Source organism: Pan troglodytes, chromosome 1, assembly GCF_028858775.2.
Source record: "Pan troglodytes isolate AG18354 chromosome 1, NHGRI_mPanTro3-v2.0_pri, whole genome shotgun sequence".
Taxonomy (NCBI): Eukaryota; Metazoa; Chordata; class Mammalia; order Primates; family Hominidae; genus Pan; species Pan troglodytes.
In genome coordinates, this window is record NC_072398.2 from 93,511,809 (window position 1) to 93,534,256 (window position 22,448).

At 44.0% G+C, this 22,448-nt stretch overlaps 2 protein-coding genes across 17 annotated transcripts in view; one reads left to right on the top strand and one right to left on the bottom strand.

Moving 5' to 3' along the window:
- DAP3 (death associated protein 3) overlaps positions 1-3,706 on the bottom strand; it is a 48,246-nt gene extending 44,540 nt beyond the window's left edge. For 3 of the 16 annotated variants that reach the window (XM_063812479.1, XM_063812497.1, XM_024348898.3), the window contains exon 1: positions 3,116-3,706. The gene's annotated coding sequence lies outside the window, so the exon portion shown is untranslated. Of the gene's footprint in view, positions 1-3,046 lie in introns of all 16 variants that reach the window. The other 13 variants (XM_016947499.3, XM_054672370.2, XM_063812502.1 and 10 more) reach the window with 9 other exon arrangements.
- Positions 3,707-3,825: 119 nt separating this feature from the next.
- The window catches only part of YY1AP1 (YY1 associated protein 1), a 65,164-nt gene continuing 46,541 nt past the window's right edge, over positions 3,826-22,448 (top strand). Inside the window, 9 exon segments of the mRNA XM_016946265.4 lie at positions 3,826-3,990; positions 3,992-4,042; positions 4,044-4,233; positions 11,851-11,891; positions 12,799-12,902; positions 15,559-15,757; positions 17,213-17,299; positions 19,272-19,443; positions 21,511-21,655. Of these exon segments, the coding sequence (XP_016801754.4) occupies positions 3,826-3,990; positions 3,992-4,042; positions 4,044-4,233; positions 11,851-11,891; positions 12,799-12,902; positions 15,559-15,757; positions 17,213-17,299; positions 19,272-19,443; positions 21,511-21,655 (1,154 nt within the window).

A 22,448-nucleotide genomic window follows, 5' to 3' on the forward strand; every position in this document is an offset into this window, starting at 1 on the left:
GCCATTATGTTCCCATGCTCTGAGCACAACCTGCTCTCTTATCTATAAACACTGTGCTCAAGAAGAAAGACGCTCCTCTGAAGCATTGGAATGTGGCTAGATATGCAGGCTCCTAGTTAAGCCCACTCCCACCAGCTAACTAAAGATACGTTGTTTAAGCACAAAGGAGATTCACTTAAACCGCCACTGCTACAGATTATGTGTATGACGTACTGCTTCCCTTTGACTGTTTCGCCCTGAACATCTGCTTCTTAGATCTAAGTGACTGTACTCAATAAACAGTGTGGAGATCAGAACTCTGGGCCTTTTGCAGCCTCCATTTTGCAACTGGCCCCCTGGCTCCCACCTTTATGAACACTTAACCTGTCTCTTCTCATTCCTTTGTCGCCACCGGACTTCGGATACCCTACGGGTGGTGCTGAGACTGGTCCCCCAAAATTAAGAAAATGCAAATAAAAACCACAATGAGATACACTTCACACCCACTAGAATGATGAAATTCAAAAGAACTGATAATAACATGTGTTGGATAGAATCTGGAAAAACTAGGATTCTTATATGTTGCTGTTAGGATTTTTTAAGCAGTGAGGCCACTTTGGAAAAGTTTGGCAGTTCCTCAAAAGGTAAAACATGGAGTTACCATATGAACCTGCAATTCCACTCTCAGGTATAAAAGAGAAATAAAAACAAGTGTATGCAAAAGTTGTACACAAATGTTCGTAGCAGTATTATGCAAAAGAGCCAAAAAGTGGAAATACCTCACATGTCCATCAATTGATGAATAAACATAACGTGGTATAGCCATATAATGGAATATTATTTGGCAATACAAAACAAAGTTCTGATGCATTACACAACTGGATGAACCTTCAAAACAAAGTAAAAGAAGACAGTTGCATATAGTATGATTTCAATTACATGAAATATCCATAATTTGCTTATTAATTACATAAACTGATTTAGTGGTTGCGAGAGGCAATGGGAGGGAGGAATGGAAAGCAACTTACTGATAAGATTCTTTTGGGGGTGATAAAAAATGTTCTAAAGTTCGATAGTGGAGGCTGGGCATGGTGGCTCACGCCTGTAATCCCAGCACTTTGGGAGGCTGAGGCAGGTGGATCATGAGGTCAGGAGATCGAGACCAGCCTGGCTAACACGGTGAAACCCCATCTCTACTAAAAATACAAAAAATTAGCTGGACGTGGTGGCGGGTGCCTGTAGTCCCAGCTACTCAGGAGGCTGAGGTAGGAGAATGGCGCGAACCCGGGAGGCGGAGCTTGCAGTGAGCCGAGATCGCGCCACTGCACTCCAGCCTGGGTGACAGAGCGAGACTCCGTCTCAAAAAAAAATAAAATAAAATAAATTAGCTGGATGTGGTGGCACGTGCCTGTAGTCCTAGTTGCTCAGATGGCTGAGGTGGGAGGATCCCTTGAGCCAAGGAGCTTGAGGTTGCAGTGAGCCAGGACTGCACTACTGCCTTCCAGCCTTGGCGACATAGATCCTATCTCAAAGCAAACAAACAAAAAAAAGTGTAAATTTACAGAAGAGTTGCAAAGGTAGTACAAAGTGCTTTCTTACAATTTTCATTAGACTTTCCTTAATGTTACATACATATGACCATGGTACAATTTTCAAAATTAAGAAATTAAAGCTGGTACAATACTATTTAAAAATTGCAGACTTTATTTGCATTTCCTCAGCTTTTCTGCTAATGTCTTCTTTCTTTTTTTGAGACAGGGTCTCGCTCTGTCACCTAGGCTGCAGTGTGATGGCGTGATCTCGGCTAACTTTGCAACCTCTTCCTCAATCCTCCTGCTTCAGCCTCCCAAGTAGCTCAGACTACAAGCGTGTGCCACACCTGTCTAATTTTTGTGTCTTTTTGTAGAGATGGGGTTTCACCGTGTTGCCTAAGCTGGTCTCGAACTCCTAGGCTCAAGCAATGCGCCCTCCTCCGCCTCCCAAAGTGCTGAGATTACAGGTGTGAGCCACTGCGCCCAGCCTAATGTCTTCTTTCTGTTACAGGATCCAGTAGAAGATTCCACATCTGGAGATCTTTTCCTTTCTTTATATCTATCACCGACATTACCTACTCTTTAAAAATTTTGTAAAAGGCATAAATTTGAAAAATATATCCTCATTAATCTAATTCAAGTCATTGATACAACTATTTAACAAGACGCCCGGCCTGCTTTGTTTTATTAACGACTTGGAGGGACAGAACACTACCCATTACACCCACAAACGTTATCGACATCAACAGAACTGTAAATGACAACACGGCAATACTCTGCACCTTCCCTATGCCTAGGAGCTAATTCCACTTTACATATATTATTATTTCGTGTGTGTGTGTGTGTGTGTGTGTGTGTGTGTGTGTGTGTGACGGAGTCTCGCTTTGTCGCCAGGCTGGAGTGCAGTGGCGCGATCTCGGCTCACTGCAACTTCCGCCGCCCGGGTTCAAGCAATTCTCCTGCCTCAGCCTCCCGAGTAGCTGGGGCTACAGGCGCCCGCCACCACGGCCGGCTAATATTTGTATTTTTAGTAGAGACGGGGTTTCACCATGTTGGCCAGGATTGTCTCGATCTCTTCACCTTGTGATCCACGTGCCTCGGCCTCCCAAAGTGCTGGGATTACAGGCGTGAGCCACGGCGCCCAGCCCTATCTTATTATTTCACACACCAACCCTGGAGGCATGTTTGGAGTTGCCTAATTTTTATGTACACTTTTTGATAAGGAACTAACAAAAATAACTTGCTGAAGACAAGGGAAACTGAGTCCAGAACTGAATGAGAAGCACATGGTTTCTTCATCCTCCATCACCAGGCTGTCTAACGAGGCTGAAGTACCATCCATGAGTAAGTGCGTCAAGGGCAAACAAACATCATCGCATATGGACAGTGGTGTGAAATTCGAGAAATCCGAGGAGGGTTAACAACAACAAAAAGCACACCACCACGCCGATCTTCCTCGGGTCCCAGGTTGGCAACTCAACGCCCGGGAGGAATCCCCCCCGGAGGCGCGCCGGTCTACCGGCCTCACTCCCTACCTCCTGGAGGTCCGGAGTCCCGCTCCTTTCCCTCAGCGATACAACCCCCGTGCCGGTCCATTCCCTCACCGTGAGTCGAGGACTAGTTCTCCAGACTAGGCGACCGACACACACTGCCTGGGGCCGGCTCCAAAGCGCCCGTCCTGAGACTGCAAAAAAGGGTCGGGTCATCCGGCAGGAAACGACTCAACGCGCAGCCGCCGCGGCCTCCAACCACCGGCCGGCAGAGGGGCGCTAGGCCGCCCTCGATCCTCTCGCCGCGGTCCCATGGAGGAGGAGGCGAGCCGCAGCGCCGCGGCGACGAACCCAGGGAGGTAGGTTGTCATGGGACTCGGCCCGCCACCCTGGCAATTCCAGTCAAACGACAAGCCAGACTCGCTTTGCCGGTCCCTTCCTCTCCTGCCCCTGCAGCCGCCAGGAATGGAACAGTCCCGCGGTGGGGACTGTGGGAGGCGCACGCGTGAGGAGTGTAGGGTGGGGGGGCTGGCGGCGGCTGCTTTGGCGGCGGTTGGTGGCCGTGCGGGCGGGGAAGGAGGGGGAGGAGAGAAGAGGAGGTGGAGAAGGCTTGGACTCGCGCCGCTGAAGGTACGCGTGAGGGCCTGCGTTGGAGCCGGCTTGACAGGGTCTGAGGGGGAGTGGGGAACTGGGCGAGGAGGTTCCCGTGGGTGAGCGCGTACGGGCTGGCTGGCTCGCGGGACGGCCGAAGGTGGTGGTTGGTGGGAGCAGCCAGCGACGAGCCCGTAGACACTCGTACGCGTGCGGGCTGACGTGCGCGCTACATGGCCCGAGTCGGGCGAAGCGGGGGACCGTGGGGAAGAACGCGAGGAGGGAGGAGTGGGAGGTTGGGGGGGTCGCTAGGCGCCCTTAGCTCCCTCCCTCTGGAGGAGCTGCCGCGGCCACTCTGCTGCCGCCGCTGCCGCCGCCATTTTGGGTTCGCTTTGCGGAGGGGAGACGATCCCAGTCTCGGTTGCGGGACCCGCCTCCCCTCAGTTTGCCCCCTTTAGCCCTCCACCTTTCCCTTCTCCTCTCTCGCATTTCCGCCAGTCAGCTTACCCGCTGGCCGCCTCCTGACAAGCGGGAGGGATCCGCGGTGGACCCAGGGAAGCGGAGGAGCCTGGCGGCCACCCCCTCTTCCCCACTTCCCTGCACTCTCATCGCTCTCGGCCTCGGCCTCGGCCTCCGACACGGTGAGTAGAACGATTCGGGCCGGCATTCGGGCCGAAGCACTCTCTCAGCGATTGAATCCTGGGCTTTCTGGGAGCCACTGTCATCTCCCGGACCTGGACCTCTGGGAGAGCAGTGGTGAAGATGGGGGAGGGGAGAGCAGGGAGGGGGATCCTGAGCCTACCGGGAAGTCCCGCCAGGCGGGGTGAAGGGGTGTCCCTGACAGGCAGACTCCCGGAGGGGGCTGGGAAGTAAGCGAGTGGAGGCGGAGTCGGCTGTGCCCCTGACAGGTTAGTTTGTGTTTGTAGGCATGATCGGAGCCTCCCCCATAGTCCAGTTTGTGTGTGTTTAATTAAGGGATAAGAGGGGTCGAGGACACGATCTTGAGAGGGGATTTTACCTGTGTGACAAGGTCTGTGGTGTCCCTGCCGCGTTGAACGGTATGTGGGAACGACAGGATGATCTCAGTGTTGTAAGTTTAATAAATGTCACTGGTTAGTTTGTACATGGAAAGAGATGTTTTTGGTTTAGAAGACAGATGGTCTGTTGGTGTGTAGCGGCTGTGTTGGTGTGTGTATGTGAGGATGGCAAGTGTTTCCGGAAGAGTTTGCCTTTATTTGTGTAAGTGTAATGGAGTTCCCCTTATAAGTTAGCTTATTTCTTGAATAAATGTTGGGAGGTTCCTTGCAGGTTGATATGTGTGTGTATTTTAGGGATTGGGAGCCCCTAGTTACTTGTTGGGAAAGAGCGGCAATGGTAGTGTTCTGTACAGCATGTGTCTGTGAGGTCAGGGAGGGGAGAAACTTGGCATAGCCAGTTGTGGTCTTAAGAATAGTTTGTGCCTTTGGTTAGAGTGAGTTGTGTAAATGTGAAGGGCCAAAATATGTTTAACAGAATCATTGCTACAAAGCTGTAAAGCATGGGTGGCCTTATTTGTTGTCGCGGGTTTATAGTAATAGTTTACAATACAATAAGAAAGCTCTTTCAGTTTCTTTGTGATACTGAATCTCTGTGAAAATGGTAGGATGCTTTCTTCCATTTTACAAAATAGGAAATTTAGGCATAAGGAGAGAACTTCTCCAAGGCCACATGTTAAATTGGTGACAAAGTTGGAACTGTAACTCCCATATTTTCACTACTACTGCAGCAGTATATTCAGCATACCATGGTGCCTCAGGAAGTCTTTGTCGGCAAATCTGAGTATGCTGGAAAGATAGGAGCACATAAGACTGGTTGGATTGTATTTGGTGGAGACCGATTGTGTCAGATATGTATGTGGAACGTAGCTGTCCTTGCCGAGTCTGACCTGTATGAAATGCATATCCATGACTGTATTATTTTGGATTTATGGAGGAAGCAGAGCATTTCTGACACTTAAGGTTGTATGCGTGAGGGAGAAGGCTTTCACAGCTTAACTTGTACCAGAGCAGCTGCATGGGTGCTGACAGCTTAACTTGAAATCTGTGGGAGGAAGGATCCTTTTTCACTCATTCAACAAATATAACCATTCAATGAATGGTCCATGCCTTGAGGTGAGGATCATCAAGGTGTCTCTGTAAATAGCCTGTATGCAATCTGAGGGGAGTTGTTTTGACGGTGGTAGGTATTAAGTTGAGGGAGGCAGTGTGGAATTAAAACCAGAGAACTGTTTTTGGGTTCTGGTAATTGTTAATATATGTGCCTGTGGATGTTGGAACTTCTTGGCTGGGCTGAAGGAATCCTTTGAAAGACTGATTTCGGCAGGGCGCGGTGGCTCACACCTGTAATCCCAGCACTTTGGGAGGCTGAGGTGGGCGGATCACGAGGTCAGGAGATCGAGACTATCCTGGCTAACAGGATGAAACCCCGTCTCTACTAAGAATACAAAAAAATTAGCTGGGCGTGGTGGCGGGCGCCTGTAGTCCCAGCTACTCGGGGAGGCTGAGGCAGGAGAATGGCGTGAACCCGGGAGGCAGAGCTTGCAGTGAGCTGAGATTGCGCCACTGCACTCCAGCCTGGGCGACAGAGGGAGACTCCATCTCCAAAAAAAAAAAAAAAAAAAAGACTGATTTCATGTAGTAAGGATCCCCTCTATGAACTCTCTATGAATATGAGGTAAGAATGCATGAACTAAGCCAACTTAGCTGTATTCTTCTGGAAAATGGGATGTTTCTTGATAGGCTAGATTAGTGGTTCTTAAAAGTTTTTTGGGGTCACTTATCCTTCAGAGAATCGGATGAAAGACACTGGGCCCTCAAGTTAGAAGATGAGCATAAGCGCAATCACATGATTTATATATATGATTTTAGGAACTTAAACTGTAATGAAATAGAGCCAATTTATATTTAGATCTCATTTGAAAACCTTTCATTTTCATTGTTCGGGTGTGTGGATGTTAGTATGAGTTTAAGGTGAAGGAGTCTATGTTAGTATTTGAACATGTTGACAGGATCCATGTTTTTAATTTATTATTTTTATCGTCTGCAAACTTATTTCTGCAGTATTAGTAAATGACTCTGTATTTGGTAAAAAGGGAAGCTAATGTCGCACAAGTATCTATGGCTTTGTTCTTTGTCAGTATCTTTTTGTTCTCAAACTCTGAGAAGTGTCTTTTTTTTCAGTTTTGGATTGGGCCTGAGGTGATTTGAAGCTCCTGTCTTGGAGTTTAACTTAGTTATAACAAACACTGAGTTAATCCTATGCAGGAGACACAAAGATAATTAATATATGGTCTCTGTGCTTGAAGAGACGCTAATTTTCTGTGGTTGAAGAGATGTTGTGAATTGTGTGATGGTGGCAGCTCTCAAAAGGACAAGGAAGAGGGAAACATATTCCTAGAAGCTGAAATTTTATTACCCAATTGCAAAGACTTTTTGTCACTACTTATTCTTAGGAATAACCATAAAGTGTTTATTTTATTCTGTATGGAACTTTGTACTTAAAAAAAATATGTTTTGTATCATCTGGTGTTTTTGTATAAAGGAACTGTTGGTTTGAAAAGAAGGTAAACATCATTTATATTCCTTACCTTGTTTTGGGATATATCTCTACAGTGAGTTTATGTAAAAAGGTCTTAATGTCATTTTTGGGTATACATACATGTAGAAAGCCCTCCTGATATAAAATCCAGTAGCTATTTGACAGACTACCCATTAATTTAGTACTGGAACTTAAAAATAATTACTGTACTTTTAAAAGAACAAGAAATTGGTCAGGTGGGGTGACTCACGCCTGTAATCCTAGCACTTTGGGAGGACGAGGCGGACGGATTGTCAGAGCTCAGAAGATCGAGACCAGCCTGGGCAACACGGTGAAACCCCGTCTCTACTAAAATACAAAAAATTAGCTGCTTGTGTTGGAGTGCACCTGTAGTCCCAGCTACTCGGGAAGCTGAGGCACGAGAATTGCTTGAACCAAGAATTGCTTGAACTGGGAGGGGGAAGTTGCAGTGAGCTGAAATCATGCCACTGCACTCCAGCCTCGGCATCAGAGCAACACGCTGTCTCACAAAAAAAAAAAAAAAAAAAGCAAGAAATTTAAAAAGGTGTTTTAATAGGACAGATTATAGGATTCAGTGAGATAATGGAGAAGTTTTAGGAAAAATTGTCTGATAGTCCTTTCTTTCTATTGACATGGCCCCTGTATAAGAATGCTATGTAAATTTGTGAAAAGTTTAATATTTTCTCTAATTTTTAACGGGTAGTAGGTTCATGGTGTTATTTTTCTCAAAACGTACATGTGATATGTGTGTGTAGTGTGCATATATGTGCATGTATGTGTATACAATTTCTTTATTTTTTTAATTGAGATTAGGTCTCGCTATGGTTTTTTGTTTTTTTGTTGTTGTTGTTTTTGAGAGAGAGTTTCGCTCTTGTCGCCCAGGCTGGAGTACAATGGCACAATCTTGCCTCACTGCAACCTCTGCCTCCCAGGTTCAAGTGATTCTCTTTCCTCAGCTTCCCAAATAGCTGGGATTACAGGCGCGTGCCAACACGCCCTGCTGATTTTTGTATTTTTAGTTGAGACAGGGTTTCCCCACGTTGGCCAGGCTGGTCACGAACTCCTAACCTCAAGTTCTCCAGCCGTCTCGGCCTTCCAAAGTGCTGGGATTATAGGAGTGAGCCACTGCACCCGGCCCAGGTCTTGCTATGTAGATCAGTCTGGTCTCGAACTCCTGGCCTCAAGCCATCCTCCTGTCTTGGCCTCCCACTTTGCTGGGATTACAGATGTGAGCCAGCATGCCCAGCTCTTTTTACCTGCTTACCAAATCCAAGATTTTCTCCAAAATGAACTGGAATAGCCTTCTTACTGTGTTAATTTTGCCTTGGTGGGGAAGCCTAAGTCTTGGAACTAAATTGGGGTGGTTATGACAGTTCTCTTTTTACAGCTGATCAGTATTTCAGTATTTCACTTGTTGTTGTTGTTGTTGTTTTTTGTTTTGTTTTTTTTCAGACGGAGTCTTGCTCTGTAGCCCAGTTTGGAATGCAGTGGCAGGATTTCGACTCACTGTAGCCTCTGCTACCCGGATTCAAGTGATTCTCCTGCCTCAGTCTCCTGAGCAGCTAGGTTTACAGGCACGCACCACTACACCTGGCTAATTTTTGTATTGTTAGTAGAGACAGGGTTTCACCATGTTAGCCAGTAGCCAGGCTGTTCTCGTACTCCTGACCTCAAGTGATCCACCTGCCTCAGCCTCCCAAAGTGCTGGGATTACAGGTGTGAGCCACCACGCCTAGCCAAACCCATCTCTTTCATTAAACCACCTCATTTTGATTCAGAAACAAGACTGCCATGTATGTATTTAATGCTTATTATGTGCCAAGCACTATTCCAGGTACTAAGATACAGTGATGGACAAAACAAGATCCCTTCTCCTCTATCTCAGGACTTATTAATTTGGGCATTTTCATTTTCCAATATAGGATCTTTCAGTACTGGTATAGGATTCCTGAAGGAATTCCTGAAATATAATTATTTTTCTGCTAGAGCAAATCAATTTTGTTTTTTTTTTGTTTTGTTTTGTTTTTGAGATGGAGTTTCGCTCTTGTCGCCCAGGCTGGAGTGCAGTGGCGCAATCTCGGCTCACTGCAACCTCCGACTCCCGGGTTCAAGCGATTCTCCTGCCTCAGCCTCCCAAGTAGCTGGGATTACAGGCATTAGCCACCACGCTAGGCTAATTTTTGTATTTTTAGTAGAGACGGGGTTTCACCAGGTTGGCCAGGCTGGTCTCGAACTCCTGACCTCAGGTGATCCTCCAGGCTCAGCCTCCCAAAGTGCTAGGATTACAGGCAGGAGCCACCACGCCCAGAAGAGCAAAATTCTTCTGTTGACAAAAATTTCTTTCCTCTGAGGAAGAGACACTGTGTGCCTGTGTTTTATCCAGGAATTCCATTGGATAGTTTGTCCTTTGGGATGTCAGTGGATTAAATCCTCCATTAAGAATCAAAGTACTTGGCTGGGTGCAGTGGCTCATGCCTGTAATCCCTGCACTTTGGGAGGCTGAGGCGGGTGGATCACCTGAGGTCAGGAGTTGGAGACCAACCTGGCCAACATGATGAAACCCCATCTCTACTAAAAATACAAAAAATTATCCAGGTGTGGCAGGTGCCTGTAATCCCAGCTACTCTCGAAGAAACAGAAACAAAAACTCTGACATGTAGAGTATGTAGATGTAGAGAAAAAAGTAAAATGATTGTTGAAAAAAATGTCTATTTTTTATCTTCTAAATAGCTTTGTGTGTCAGAGATCAGAACACTCATTTTACATGATATCAAGAACCAGAATGCTAGATAGCTAGAATGGTCGTTAACTTCCTAGATATCCACTGTAGAGGAACACATAAGGTAAAACAAATGAATAAAAATTAAAAAAAAATAAGATAGCCAAAGATTTGAAGCTCTTTACCCATTAACATGATAATCATTTCGACTTTGAATATTTGTAGAACAAGAGTCAGAACTCAGAACAAAGATCTCTGAGGAAATAAAAAAAAATCAAGCTGCCTCCTAATTTCTCATTTAGTCTGTCATTGGGTGTTGTCAAACTGTCAAACTATATTTAGAGATTCTGGTTTTCATCTGGAGACTTAGTGAGTTGTGTAATATCTTGAATACACATATAAGATCTTGCCAGGTGGGGTGGCTCATGTCTGTAATCCCAGCACTTTGGGAGGATGAGGTGGGAGGATCGCTGGAGCCCAGGAGTTCAAGACCAGCCTGGGCAACATAGCAAGTCCCTGGCTCTATTTAAAAAAAAAAAAAAATCCTCAATGTAGAACTTCAAATTTATCCTTACGTGTTACATCCAGTTGATTTGAGAAAATATGATTCTGAATTTTCCATCAATTGGATTGGCAGTCCCTTTCAGCTTTACAGCTTTACATCATCTACAGATTTGTTAAGTATGTTCTCTTGGTCTTCTAATTCACTGATGGAGTTTTTGAATAGGTCGGGTCCAAAGATAGAGTCCTATGAAACACTGTTGGAAACTTGTCTCTGTCTGTCTCTTTTTTTTTTTTGGAGACAGTGTCTTGCTCTGTCGTTCAGGCTGGAATGCAGTGGGACGGTCTCAGCTCACTACAACCTCTGCTTCTTGGACTCAAAGAGATTCTCTCACCTCAGCCTCTGAAGTATATGGGACTATAGGCATGCGCGACCAAGCCCAGATAAATTTTTTTCTAGAGATATGTTGACATTTTGCCCAGGTTGGGAGACTTGTCTCTTGATTCCATTCAGTATTGTGTGGGTTTGGATAGGCCATCTAATTATAAAATCATTGGGCTGGTCATGGTGGCTCATGCCTGTAATCCCAGCACTTTGGGAGGCCGAGGTGGGCGGATCACCTGAGGTCAGGAGTTTGAGACCAGCCTGACCAACATGGAGAAACCCCATCTCTACTAAAAACACAAAATTAGCTGGGCGTGGTGGTGCATGCCTATAATCCCAGCTACTTGGGAGGCTGAGGCAAGAGAATAGCTTGAACCTGGGAGGCGGAGGTTGCAGTGAGCCAAAATCGTGTCATCGCACTCCAGCCTGGGCAACAAGAGTGAAACTCCGTCTCAAAAAAAAAAAAAAAAAAAAAATCATCTAGCTCACATTTTCTCCTTGTCTTCTTCCTATTAGAATTTAAGTTCAATGAGATTAGAACTCTCTCTCTCTCTCTCTCATTCTCTCATATATCCCAAGCATCTAAAACAGGGATTGAAACATAGTAAGTACTCAATAAATGTTTTTGAATAAATGAATGAAGGATAGCTGGGCGTGGTGGCTCATGCCTGTAACCCCAGCACTTTGGGAAGCCAAGGTGGGTGGATCACTGGAGCTCAGGAGTTCAAGACCAGCTTGGGCAACATGGGGAAAACCCATCTCTACAAAATATGGAAGAATTAGCCGGGCATGACAGCACACTCCTGTTGCCCCAGCTACTTGGAGGGCTGAAGTGGGAGGATCGCTTGAGCCTGGGAAGCAGAGATTGCAGTGAGCCGAGATCAAGCCACTGCCCTCCGGCCCGGGTGACAGAGTGAGACCCTGTCTCAGGAATAAGGATAGATATGAAGAATTCGTCAGATGCCTTGTTGAAAACATCATACATTGTCTACATGGAATTCCTCCTTATTGTAAAATGAATCTAATTTATACCAACAACGTTTGGCTTTTTTGCAGAAAAGGAAGCAAATGAGCTGATGGAAGATCTGTTTGAAACTGTGAGTAATGATCCTCAAGTGAGAACATGGGATTGTAAGTTGGTTCTCCAACAAAATGTGTCCTTTGGTCTCTGTGATGCTCCTTCTAGAAGAGGGACTGAACCAATTCTCCTTTTAGTCTACCTGGGAAAGAATATAATGACAAGGGAAATTTGCTAACTGCTAGACTCTTGATTATCCACATGTAGGTTATTCTTACTAAAATTTTCCTTGAAGCTTTTTTTTTTTTTTTTTTTTTGAGGCGAAGTCTTGCTCTGTCACCCAGGCTCTGGAGAATACAGTGGTGAAATCTCAGCTCACAGCAGCCTCGACCTCCAGGGCTCAAAACACTTCTCTCATCTAAGCCTCCTGAGTAGCTGGGACTACAGGCACACACCTACAGGCCCGGCTAATTATTTTATTTTTTTGTAGAGACAGGGTCTTGCCATGTTCTGGAACTCATAGGCTCAAGTAATCTTCCTGCCTCAACCTCCCAAAGTGCTGGAATTATAGGTGTGAGCCAGCACATCTTGCCCCTTGAAAACTTTTGATGGCTTCCCCTACTGTCATTTGGTGTGTCCTTAAAGATTGCCAACTAGTTTTAAAGTATTTTGCACACAAATAATTACCTTTTCCATAAATTTGTCTAAAAAGATATTTCTGTTTAAGAAATTGATCATTTTGAGTTATCCTAGCTCTGTGCTTACTGATACAAGTTGACTGGTTGAGCGACTTCTTTCCTGGCATAATAGTCATTCCAAATGTGGGTTTGTGGGAGTCCTGAAGTGAGAAAGGTTCTGATGTAGGCTCTTTCTGGGTGCCAGCATTATTAAAGTATTGTTTATAGTTTTCACTTTTCCTTCCCAACACTGGAGCAACATTCAAAAGCCCATTCCCCAGGAAAACCCTCCCTTTCCTTTGCCCACAGTTCCAAGATGAGATGGGATTCTCCAACATGGAAGATGATGGCCCAGAAGAGGAGGAGCGTGTGGCTGAGCCTCAACCTAACTTTAACACCCCTCAAGTTCTACGGTAGGCTAGTTGAAGACCTTGAGATTTGGAATAGAGGAAAAGTTTATTTCTGAAAATGTTTTCAGAAGTTGCAGTTAACAATTTTTCATCCCCAGCCAGCTTCTGTTACTGATGTAAGGATGCAGAGCCCTATCAGGAGTTAGGTGTCAAGTGAAGTCTCCTTGTTATGGGGCAGTGCAGCTGTAGGCCAAGCTGTATCTGTTTGGGAAGGGAGAAAAAACAGTAGCTGGCATCCATATCCACTTCTCCGGGTGAGTGGTGCTGGAGAGGTATGTAGGACTCAATGTGGCCAGCCACACAAACTACCCCATATTGTAATATCCAGTCTGTCCCTTTTGTTCTTTTTATGTGCCATTAATATCTGCTAAATGTGACTGAAAATTTGTTATTCACCTAGGCATTAGTGGAGCAAACCCTGAAGCACCTGCAGTAAGGAGTCTGAAACATACGTGCTGACCTTTTTGCCTAAAGTTGGCACTTGTGTTACAGCATCCAGAAAGTAGAGGCTTTAATTTTTTCCTCATTTTGTGGTGAATTTGCATCTGCACTTTATTCTGTTGTAGCAGCATATAATCATTAGGTCGATGGCGAAAGGTCAGGATGCAGTTTGTGCCATAAGTGGAACAAAGCAAAGAGAATAGTCCCTGTCATTAGTCCTGTGTTTGAACTTAACAGCACTACTAAGCAGAGAGCTTGGGTTCCATCTGAAAGCTAGACCTTTAGGGATTTTCCAATTTAGTGAAAAAAGATAAGATAGGCCAACCAATGTCTTAAAAACTAGAACTACTAGTCATTCTCCATTACAACAAATATCACAATACAACTACATCAAAAATCTCAAGATTGCTAAGTCAGTATTTGACCCATTATTTTAATTTATAGTTCATAGAACAAAATTCTGGTATAGCAGAAGGGAACCATTCATCGTGGGAACGTATAATAGGATCTGATTAATAAACATTTTGGTTTTGCTGATCAACTCTTTATGACTTCTTAAAATTTGGAAAATATAGAACTAATTTAAAATTCCTGTTAGAATCCAATTACCTTCTGGTATTCGATGGAATATAGTCATATATCATCTCATGGTCATACCCTCTGTGAAATCTATCATTAAACGATTCATCATTGTGTAAACATCGTAGAATGTACTTACATAAACCTAAATGGTTTAGCCTACTGCATACCTATTGCTCCCAGGCTACAAAACCTGTACAGTGTGTTACTGTACTGTACTGAATACTGTAGGCAGTTGTAACACAATGGTAAGTACATATGTATGTAAACATAGAAAAGGTACAGTAATCTTATGGAGCCACCTCTGACTATGTGGTTCGTTATTGACTGAAACATTATGTGGCACATGACTGTACTTGGGCAGCTTCTGCTTCTCTTTCGATTGCAAATACAAACCTGTTTTAATCTTTGACTAAATAAAAATCCCTCTGTAAGTCCATAGAGAGTAAAAACATCTTAAAACACAATAAGGAAGAGAGAGGAGAAAAAGACAGTCAAAACAAAAACTCTGGGGCTTCCCTTATCAATTACCTAAATAATCCTTGTTAAAACTAAGTGCAGGCTATGTTTCCATTTTCTACTTTTTTATGCTTCTTCTCTTCTGTTCCTTCAGTGGTGGTAGCGCGGATGTTCAAATTTTCAGTTCTCAGTAAAGATTGTATAGACAGTCCCACGGTCTTCAGGTTTTTACTCTGTGCTACCCAAACCCACAGTAAATACTATAAAAGAAAACTTATTCAAACGTAATCTTTATCTGCAAAAACTATTGAAAAACGTTACCATTTAACTATTGCTGTAATATAGGGGGTTCCTTGAAATATGATAACCTGCTTGTTATAGCTACTTCAGCAGATCTTATCCTGTTGCATAGGGTATCAGCATATGCTTAATCATTTAGGTATATTATTCTCCCTTTATTTCTTTCTATGTAAACATAGAAAAGGTATAGTAATCATACATAGAACTGACATGCTAGGTATTGGAATTTTTGCTTCAGCCCTGCAAACAATCTTTCAGGAGGGTATGGGTGGGAAGTTAGGGTTAGGAACCTTGGAAGAGGAATTTAAAGGGCTAAAAGAAGATAGCCTTCATGGATAATATTTTAACTAACTTCTCCGTTCTGTTCATTTGAACTACCGTGTACTTCAGTTATTTTGGTATATCCTTTTCCTGCTTCATGCTAGAAAGTCTTTGACTTGTTAAGAAAGCAGGGCAGTGCAGCCTGAGTAGATAGGATAATGGGACAAGCTGGACCTGGGATGGGAGTAACATCCCAGGGAGTAACAAGTAATGAGAGAAGAAATGAAAATGATGAGTTCCCACCAGCTCCTTGGCTGCTTTCTTACCCATATATTTCTCTGTCCCTAGTTTTTTGTTTAATTTTTTCTTCATTTGTATATTATTTGGAAGAGGAATTGTAGAGGAATGGGATGGGGTGTAATACAGAATCATTGGATGCATGCTAACTACTTTGGGAAAAGATTTGTGTAAGGCTGGGAGTTTGACTGTTGGCTAAAGTGAAAAGGGGGGATTAGTAGGGAATGAAAATTGTTCAGGCTCTTTGCTCATCATTGGAAAGAATTGGATGTGTTGTGGACCTAGGAAAACACTCAAATTCAGTCATCCCCGTTTGGGATAGGTTTGAGGAACTACTGGCCAACCTACTAAATGAACAACATCAGATAGCGAAGGAACTATTTGAACAGCTGAAGATGAAGAAACCTTCAGCCAAACAGCAGAAGGAGGTAGAGAAGGTTAAACCCCAGTGTAAAGAAGTTCATCAGACCCTGATTCTGGACCCAGCACAAAGGAAGAGACTCCAGCAGCAGATGCAGCAGGTAACACTTTCCTTGGTCATATTAGTATTGAATTATACCAAGGCCTAACTCTGAGGCTTTGGTATAATCTAAAATTAGCAGCTTTGTAAATGTCAGAGATAGTTACCTTACTACGTATTAAAACCGTAGTATCTTCACATCAGTTAGGAGCTTGAGAAGTCATCATGTTCATGTCCTGTGGCTCAGGGAAGACAGCACATAAGGACCCTAATGGTATTTGGAATTACAGATTTCAAAGAGTCCTCAGTAATCTATTCTGAAATTTAACCTTCACTGTGACAAGTAGTTTTTTTTCCCTTTTCCCTTTTCTTTTTTCTTTTTTTTTGAGACGGAGTCTCGCTCTGTCACCCAGGCTGGAGTGCAGTGGCTCAATCTCAGCTCACTGCAAGCTCTGCCTCCCGGGTTCACGCCATTCTCCTGCCTCAGCCTCCCGAGTAGCTGTGACTACAGGGACTCGCCACCACACTCAGCTAATTTTTTGTATTTTTAGTAGAGACAGGGTTTCACTGTGTTAGCCAGGATGGTCTCAATCTCCTAACCTCGTGATCCACCCGCCTCGGCCTCCCAGAGTGCTGGGATTACACGCGTGAGTCACTGCGCCCGGCCTTTTCCTTTTCTAATCTCAGTTCCTCCTCTGTTTAGAGGTTAAACTTCCTCTGGTTCTGTCATTTTGTTCAAGGGAACATGTCTGAGAAATTTATGCCAAGATCCTACGTTGTTCTCACACTCTTTGCAGAAAGCAAAATTTGTGTCATAAAGTTGCAAACATCTTAGTTAATGACTCTCTGGTGGCTGGGTGCAGTGGCTCACACATGTAATCCCAGCACTTTGGGAGGCTGAGGTGGGAGGATTGCTTGAGCAGGGGAGTTCAAAAGCAGCCTGGACAACATAGTGAGACTCTGTCTCTACAAAAAATAAAAAATAAGGCTGGGCACAGTGGCTCACACCTGTAATCCCAGCACTTTGGGAGGCCAAGGCAGGTGAATCATGAGGTCAGGAGTTCGAGGCAAGCCTGGCCAACATGGTGAAACCCCGTCTCTACGAAAACAAAAAATTAGCTGGGTGTGGCGTCGGGCACCTGTAATCCCAGCTACTCGGGAGGTTGAGGCAAGAGAATCACTTGAACCTGGGAGGCAGAGGTTACAGTGAGCCGAGATCACGCCATTGCACTCCAGCCCAAAAGTCAGTGCGAGACTCTGTCTAAAAATAATAATAATAATAATAATAATAAAATAAATTAGCCAGGCATTGTGGTCACAGCTACTTGGGAGGCTGAGGTGGGAAGATTGCTTGAGCACAGGTGGTTGAGAGGGCATTGAGTCATGGTTGCACCACTGCACTCCAAGCTGTGTGACAGAGCAAGACCCTGTCTCCAGGGGGAAAAAAAAATATCTCTGGGCTCCTGAAATGGCAGTGTCATGACATATCACTGCATTATTTTCTTTCTCTCCCCAGCATGTTCAGCTCTTGACACAAATCCACCTTCTTGCCACCTGCAACCCCAATCTCAATCCGGAGGCCAGTAGCACCAGGATATGTCTTGTAAGTTTCCAAATTGCCGTAATTCTATAGACTAGAATATAAAATTAGCTTGGCAGGTTATTTCTCACAGTTATTCTCTCGGGTATTTTTGATTGCTGTGGCTTCCTATGTTTGCTGAGTGAACATAAGCCACTGATTCACATGAAAGGACAAAGAGTGTATTCAATTTTTTATTTTCTTTTTTGAGACAGGGTCTTGCTCTCTCACCCAGGATGGAGTGCGGTGGAACAATTTCAGTTCACTGCAACCCCTGCCTCCCGGGTTCAAGTGATTGTCCTGCCTCAGCCTCCCAAGTAGCTGGGACTACAGGCGGGCACCACCACGGGTAATTTTTTTTGTATTTTTAGTAGAGACAGGGTTTTGCCATGTTGGCCAGGCTGGTCTCGAATTCCTGACTTCAAGTGATCTGCCCACCTCTACCTCCCAAAGTACTGGGATTACAGCCATGAGCCACTGCGCCTGGCCTGTCCTTCTGATATTTTTATTGGGTCCTCCTCCTCATCTTTAGATTCACCCTGACTTCTTAGGTTTTTGGTACCGCTATTCATTTCATAGATGTTGAGGCTGGGCATAGTGGCTCACACCTGTAATTCCAACACTTTGGGAGGCTGAGGTGATAGGATCACTTGAGCCCAGTGGTCAAGAACAGCCTGGGCAACATAGTAAGACCCGGTCTGTGTTTTTTTTGTTTTGTTTTGTTTTGTTTTAATTTAAATAATAAAGTAAATATACATGTAGATGTTGAATTCATTATCCATTCATGAAGCTCAATATTAGTGTTTTATGTGTAGAGCTAGTTTTGCTCATGACATTTTGAGGTATTTTGAGCTTTTAAATTTGAAATTTGGCCAGGTATGGTGGCTCATGCCTGTAGTCCCAACACTTTGGTAGGTCAAGGTGGGAGGATTGCTTGAGCCCAGGAGTTTGAGACCAGCCTGGGCAACATAGTAAGACCCCATCCCTACCAAAAAAAAATTAAAAATAAAAAAATTAGCTGGGGATGGTGCCGAGTGCCTGTAGTCCCAGCAACTTGGGAGACTGAGGTAGGAGGATCACTTGAGCCTGGGACGTTGAGACTGTAGGGAGCCATGCTTATATATCACTCCAGCCTGGGTGACAGAGTGAGAACCTGTCTCACAAAAACAAAACCATATTTTACCTCATAAAAATTGCCTCAAACTTTTGGACAGGTAAGGATAATACTCTCAGCTTCTTCAGTAAGTCTTCTTTGGATTTTGAAGAGTACATTTGCTAGTATTCTAAAACTTCCTTGGTGATCAACAGGATGTCTTCATCTCTTACTGTATTCAGAGGAGGATGAGGAGTACTTGGTTGTAGGCATTATTCTGAGACCAAAAGACAAAGCAATTTTAAAAGTAATGGTCCTGGTCGGGTGAGGTGACTCATGCCTGTAATCCCAGCACTATGAGAGGCCGAGGCAGGCGGATTGTGAGCCCAGGAGTTCAAGATCAGCCTGGCCAAGATGGGAAAATGCTGTCTCTGCAAAAAATACAAAAATCAGCTAGGTTTGGAGGTGTGTGCCTATAGTCCCAGCTTCACAGGAGGCAGTGGTGGGAGGATGGCTTGAGCCTGGGAGGGGGAGTTTGCAGTGAGCTGAGATCATGCCACTGCAGTCCAGCCTGAGCGGCAGAGTGAGACCATGTCTCAAAATAAATTAATTAATTAAATTAAAGTAATAGTCCCCATTCTTGAGACTCTTAATTCTAGCTCGGGAACTAGACCATGTATTCCTTAGTGAGAAACAGTTTAAAAATAAAACAAGAATATAATCCCTGAATATCTGAGAACTCAGGCATAATCTTAACAGTAGTTTATTGTGAAAGACTTTATGATTATTTTTACCTGTTTTTATCCTGTAGTAGGAAGGTCAGCTTCTCATTTAGATTCTGAAGGCTATTGGTATTAATTGTCTGGAATTGTCTTAGATCTTCCTTGTGTCCTGTTTTCCCAGAAAGAGCTGGGAACCTTTGCTCAAAGCTCCATCGCCCTTCACCATCAGTACAACCCCAAGTTTCAGACCCTGTTCCAACCCTGTAACTTGATGGGAGCTATGCAGCTGATTGAAGACTTCAGCACACATGTCAGCATTGACTGCAGCCCTCATAAAACTGTCAAGAAGACTGGTAGGAGACAGATGTGTCAGCTTTAAGTTTTTACTTGCGGTGAGAGGTGGTGGGAATCTTATCCCATAGATAACTTCCTAGGATACTTGCCTAGGAATGGAGGACACAGGACATTTGTAATTTCTTCCTTCTCTCTTTTATCCTCCCTTTGTACTCATCCAAGTTTTAGAATTACATGATAATCTCCGGGCCTGGGTAAGGCGTGGAGGCAGTGGACAGTATAGGAATATGGGAGGTAGAGATCTGAGGCTCAGTGCTAAGAATTGGACTACAGCACTATGAGGGGTAAGTATTAGGAGTCAGATCAAGATAAACTGGGGCCTGGTAAAGATGAAAGTCAGGTGGTAAAGTTCAGTCATGTTTAGCTTTTTACTCTCTTCATTAAGATCAACTAACTTTATTTACCATAATGATTGTAGCATAGGTGATATCTCCATTCTGAATGAAATGTTGACTTGCAAGTTAGGCGTAAATTAGAGATTGTACATTTGCCGTGTTCAGTATTTTAAAGAAATTTGCCAGTTTAGATTCTACCTTGCATTGGTTTAGTATTTTTTGAGAAAATATTTGCTATTTACTTAAGCCAAATATTTACTTCTGATTTGTTTGCTGACTTAGCAAATTAGTTGTGGTTTGTTCTGGATTTGGGTTTGTCTTTGGATTCTATTTTAAATCCCTGAGTCTTATCATTACATTGAATGTAGTTGAATTTAAGTGTACTATATCATAGACACAGATCCCAAACTACTTTAATAGCTATATTATATGAAATGGTAATGAAAACGTGATTTAATACCAAATTATAGTATTATCTTACACATCTAGTGTCCTGTGTTTTTCTTCTGGAGATATAAAAATGACACTTATGGAAGGAGAAATATGGATATAGTAGTTTTGTCTCTAGAAATGCAGAGGTGCCTAAAATTGAGAGGCTGAGAGAGGGAGACAGAAATGAATGAGACTGAATTGCCTCATTCCTTTTATGGTTCTTTTGTTCCCAACCTCAGGAGGAATCTGGGAGAACTTAATGAAAGTTAAGAAAGAATGAAATAGAAGTAAAATTTGGAATACCAGATTTGTGAGGGAGATTAAAGAAGTTGGAATCTTTTTTCTTTTTTTTTTTTTTTTAAGATGGAGTCTCGCTCTGTCACCTAGGCTGGAGTGCAGTGGGGTGATCTCGGCTCACTGCAACCTCCGCCTCCCAGGTTCAAACAATTCTCCTGCCTCAGCCTCCCAAGTAGCTGGAATTACAGGTGCGTGCCACCATGCCTGGCTAATTTTTGCATTTTTGGTAGAGACAGGGTTTCACTATGTTGGCCAGGCTGGTCTTGAACTCCTGACCTCAGGTGATCCACCTGCCTCGGCCTCCCAAAGTGCTGGGATTACAGGCGTGAGCCAGCACGCCTGGCCTGGAATCTTATCCTGGAAGAAAAAAGCATTGTTGAAGGTCTGTTATCCTTCAGAGATTTAAAGGGGAAAGGAGGTAAAACATTTTTGAGCATACACTATGTGACAGGTATTACTAGGTACTTTTTAAGTGTTTGTTTTACTTTGTGAATAAAGTGTTACACGTAAGAAAGAGTAAGAGAGGCCGGGCGCCGTGGCTTACACCTGTAATCCAACACTTTAGGAGGCCGAGGCTGTCGGATCACAAGGTCAGGAGATCAAGACCATCCTGTCTACAGTGAAACCCCATCTCTACTAAAAATACAAAAAATCAGCCAGGCGTGGTGGCAGGCGCCTGTAGTCCCAGCTACTCAGGAGGCTGAGGTAGGAGAATGGCCTGAACCCGGGAGGCGGAGCTTGCAGTGAGCCAAGATTGCGCCACGCACTCCAGTCTGGGCGACAGAGCCAGACTCCGTCTAAAAAAAAAAAAAAATTACGTCCCTTTAGACATAATGTTAGTTGAGGAAAGACTGTGGAAACTCTTTGGGGAGTGGTAGGCAGATGGGAGGGAATCAAGTTAGATAAGGACAGCTCTACCTAAATGCAAAAATGCATTCACAGGCTTTTTGAAGCCCTCTTTTTTCCTAGAAGTTGATTTATCAGAGATTTATTTTCTTATAGCCAATGAATTTCCCTGTTTGCCAAAGCAAGTGGCTTGGATCCTGGCCACAAGCAAGGTTTTCATGTATCCAGAGTTACTTCCAGTGTGTTCCCTGAAGGCAAAGAATCCCCAGGATAAGATCCTCTTCACCAAGGCTGAGGACAAGTAAGTGTTTACTCTGGGGGATCAAATATCCCAAGGAGAAGATGTAGTTCCTTTGAGGAGTTTAGAGGAAGTAAGACTTGTATAATAAGACATGGACACAAAAGGAAAAGCAGTATAGATGAGCAGAGTCCTCTAGAACGTGCTTGTTCTAGCAGTGCCAAATACTGCTTTTTGGGGGGATGTTACACACATTTTTAAAATGTTTTAGACTGGACATGGCGGCTCCCACCTGTAATCCCAGCACTTTGAAAGGCCAAGGCCGGAGGTTGGCTTTTCTAATGTTATTATTTATTTAGAAACAGGATCTTACTCTGTCACCCAGGCTGGAGTACAGTGTTGCAATCACAGCTCACTGCAGCCTTGAACTCCTGGGATCAAGTGATCCTCCTGCCTCAGCCTCCATGGAGTAGCTGGGACCACAGGCGTGTGCCACCATACATGGCTGATTTTTTTTGTACAGGTGAGGGTATCTCTGTGTTGCCCAGGCTGCTCTTGAATTCCTGACCTCAAATGATCCTCCCACTCCTGGCCTCCCAAAGTGCTGGGACTATAGGCATGAGCCACCACACCCAGCTAGATTATGAACATTTTTATGGCCCTTTGTGTGTATTGCCACACTGTTATCAGCAAATATGTATATATGTAACCATGATTATATATGTTATGTTAGAGGGTAGTATTGGTGCCAGTTTAATTTGTCTGACAGGGTACCTATTATTCATTTTATATTTGTTTTATTAGAATCATTCTCCTTCCCATGTATTCTCTTTGAACTTCCTTTGTGTTGTTAATA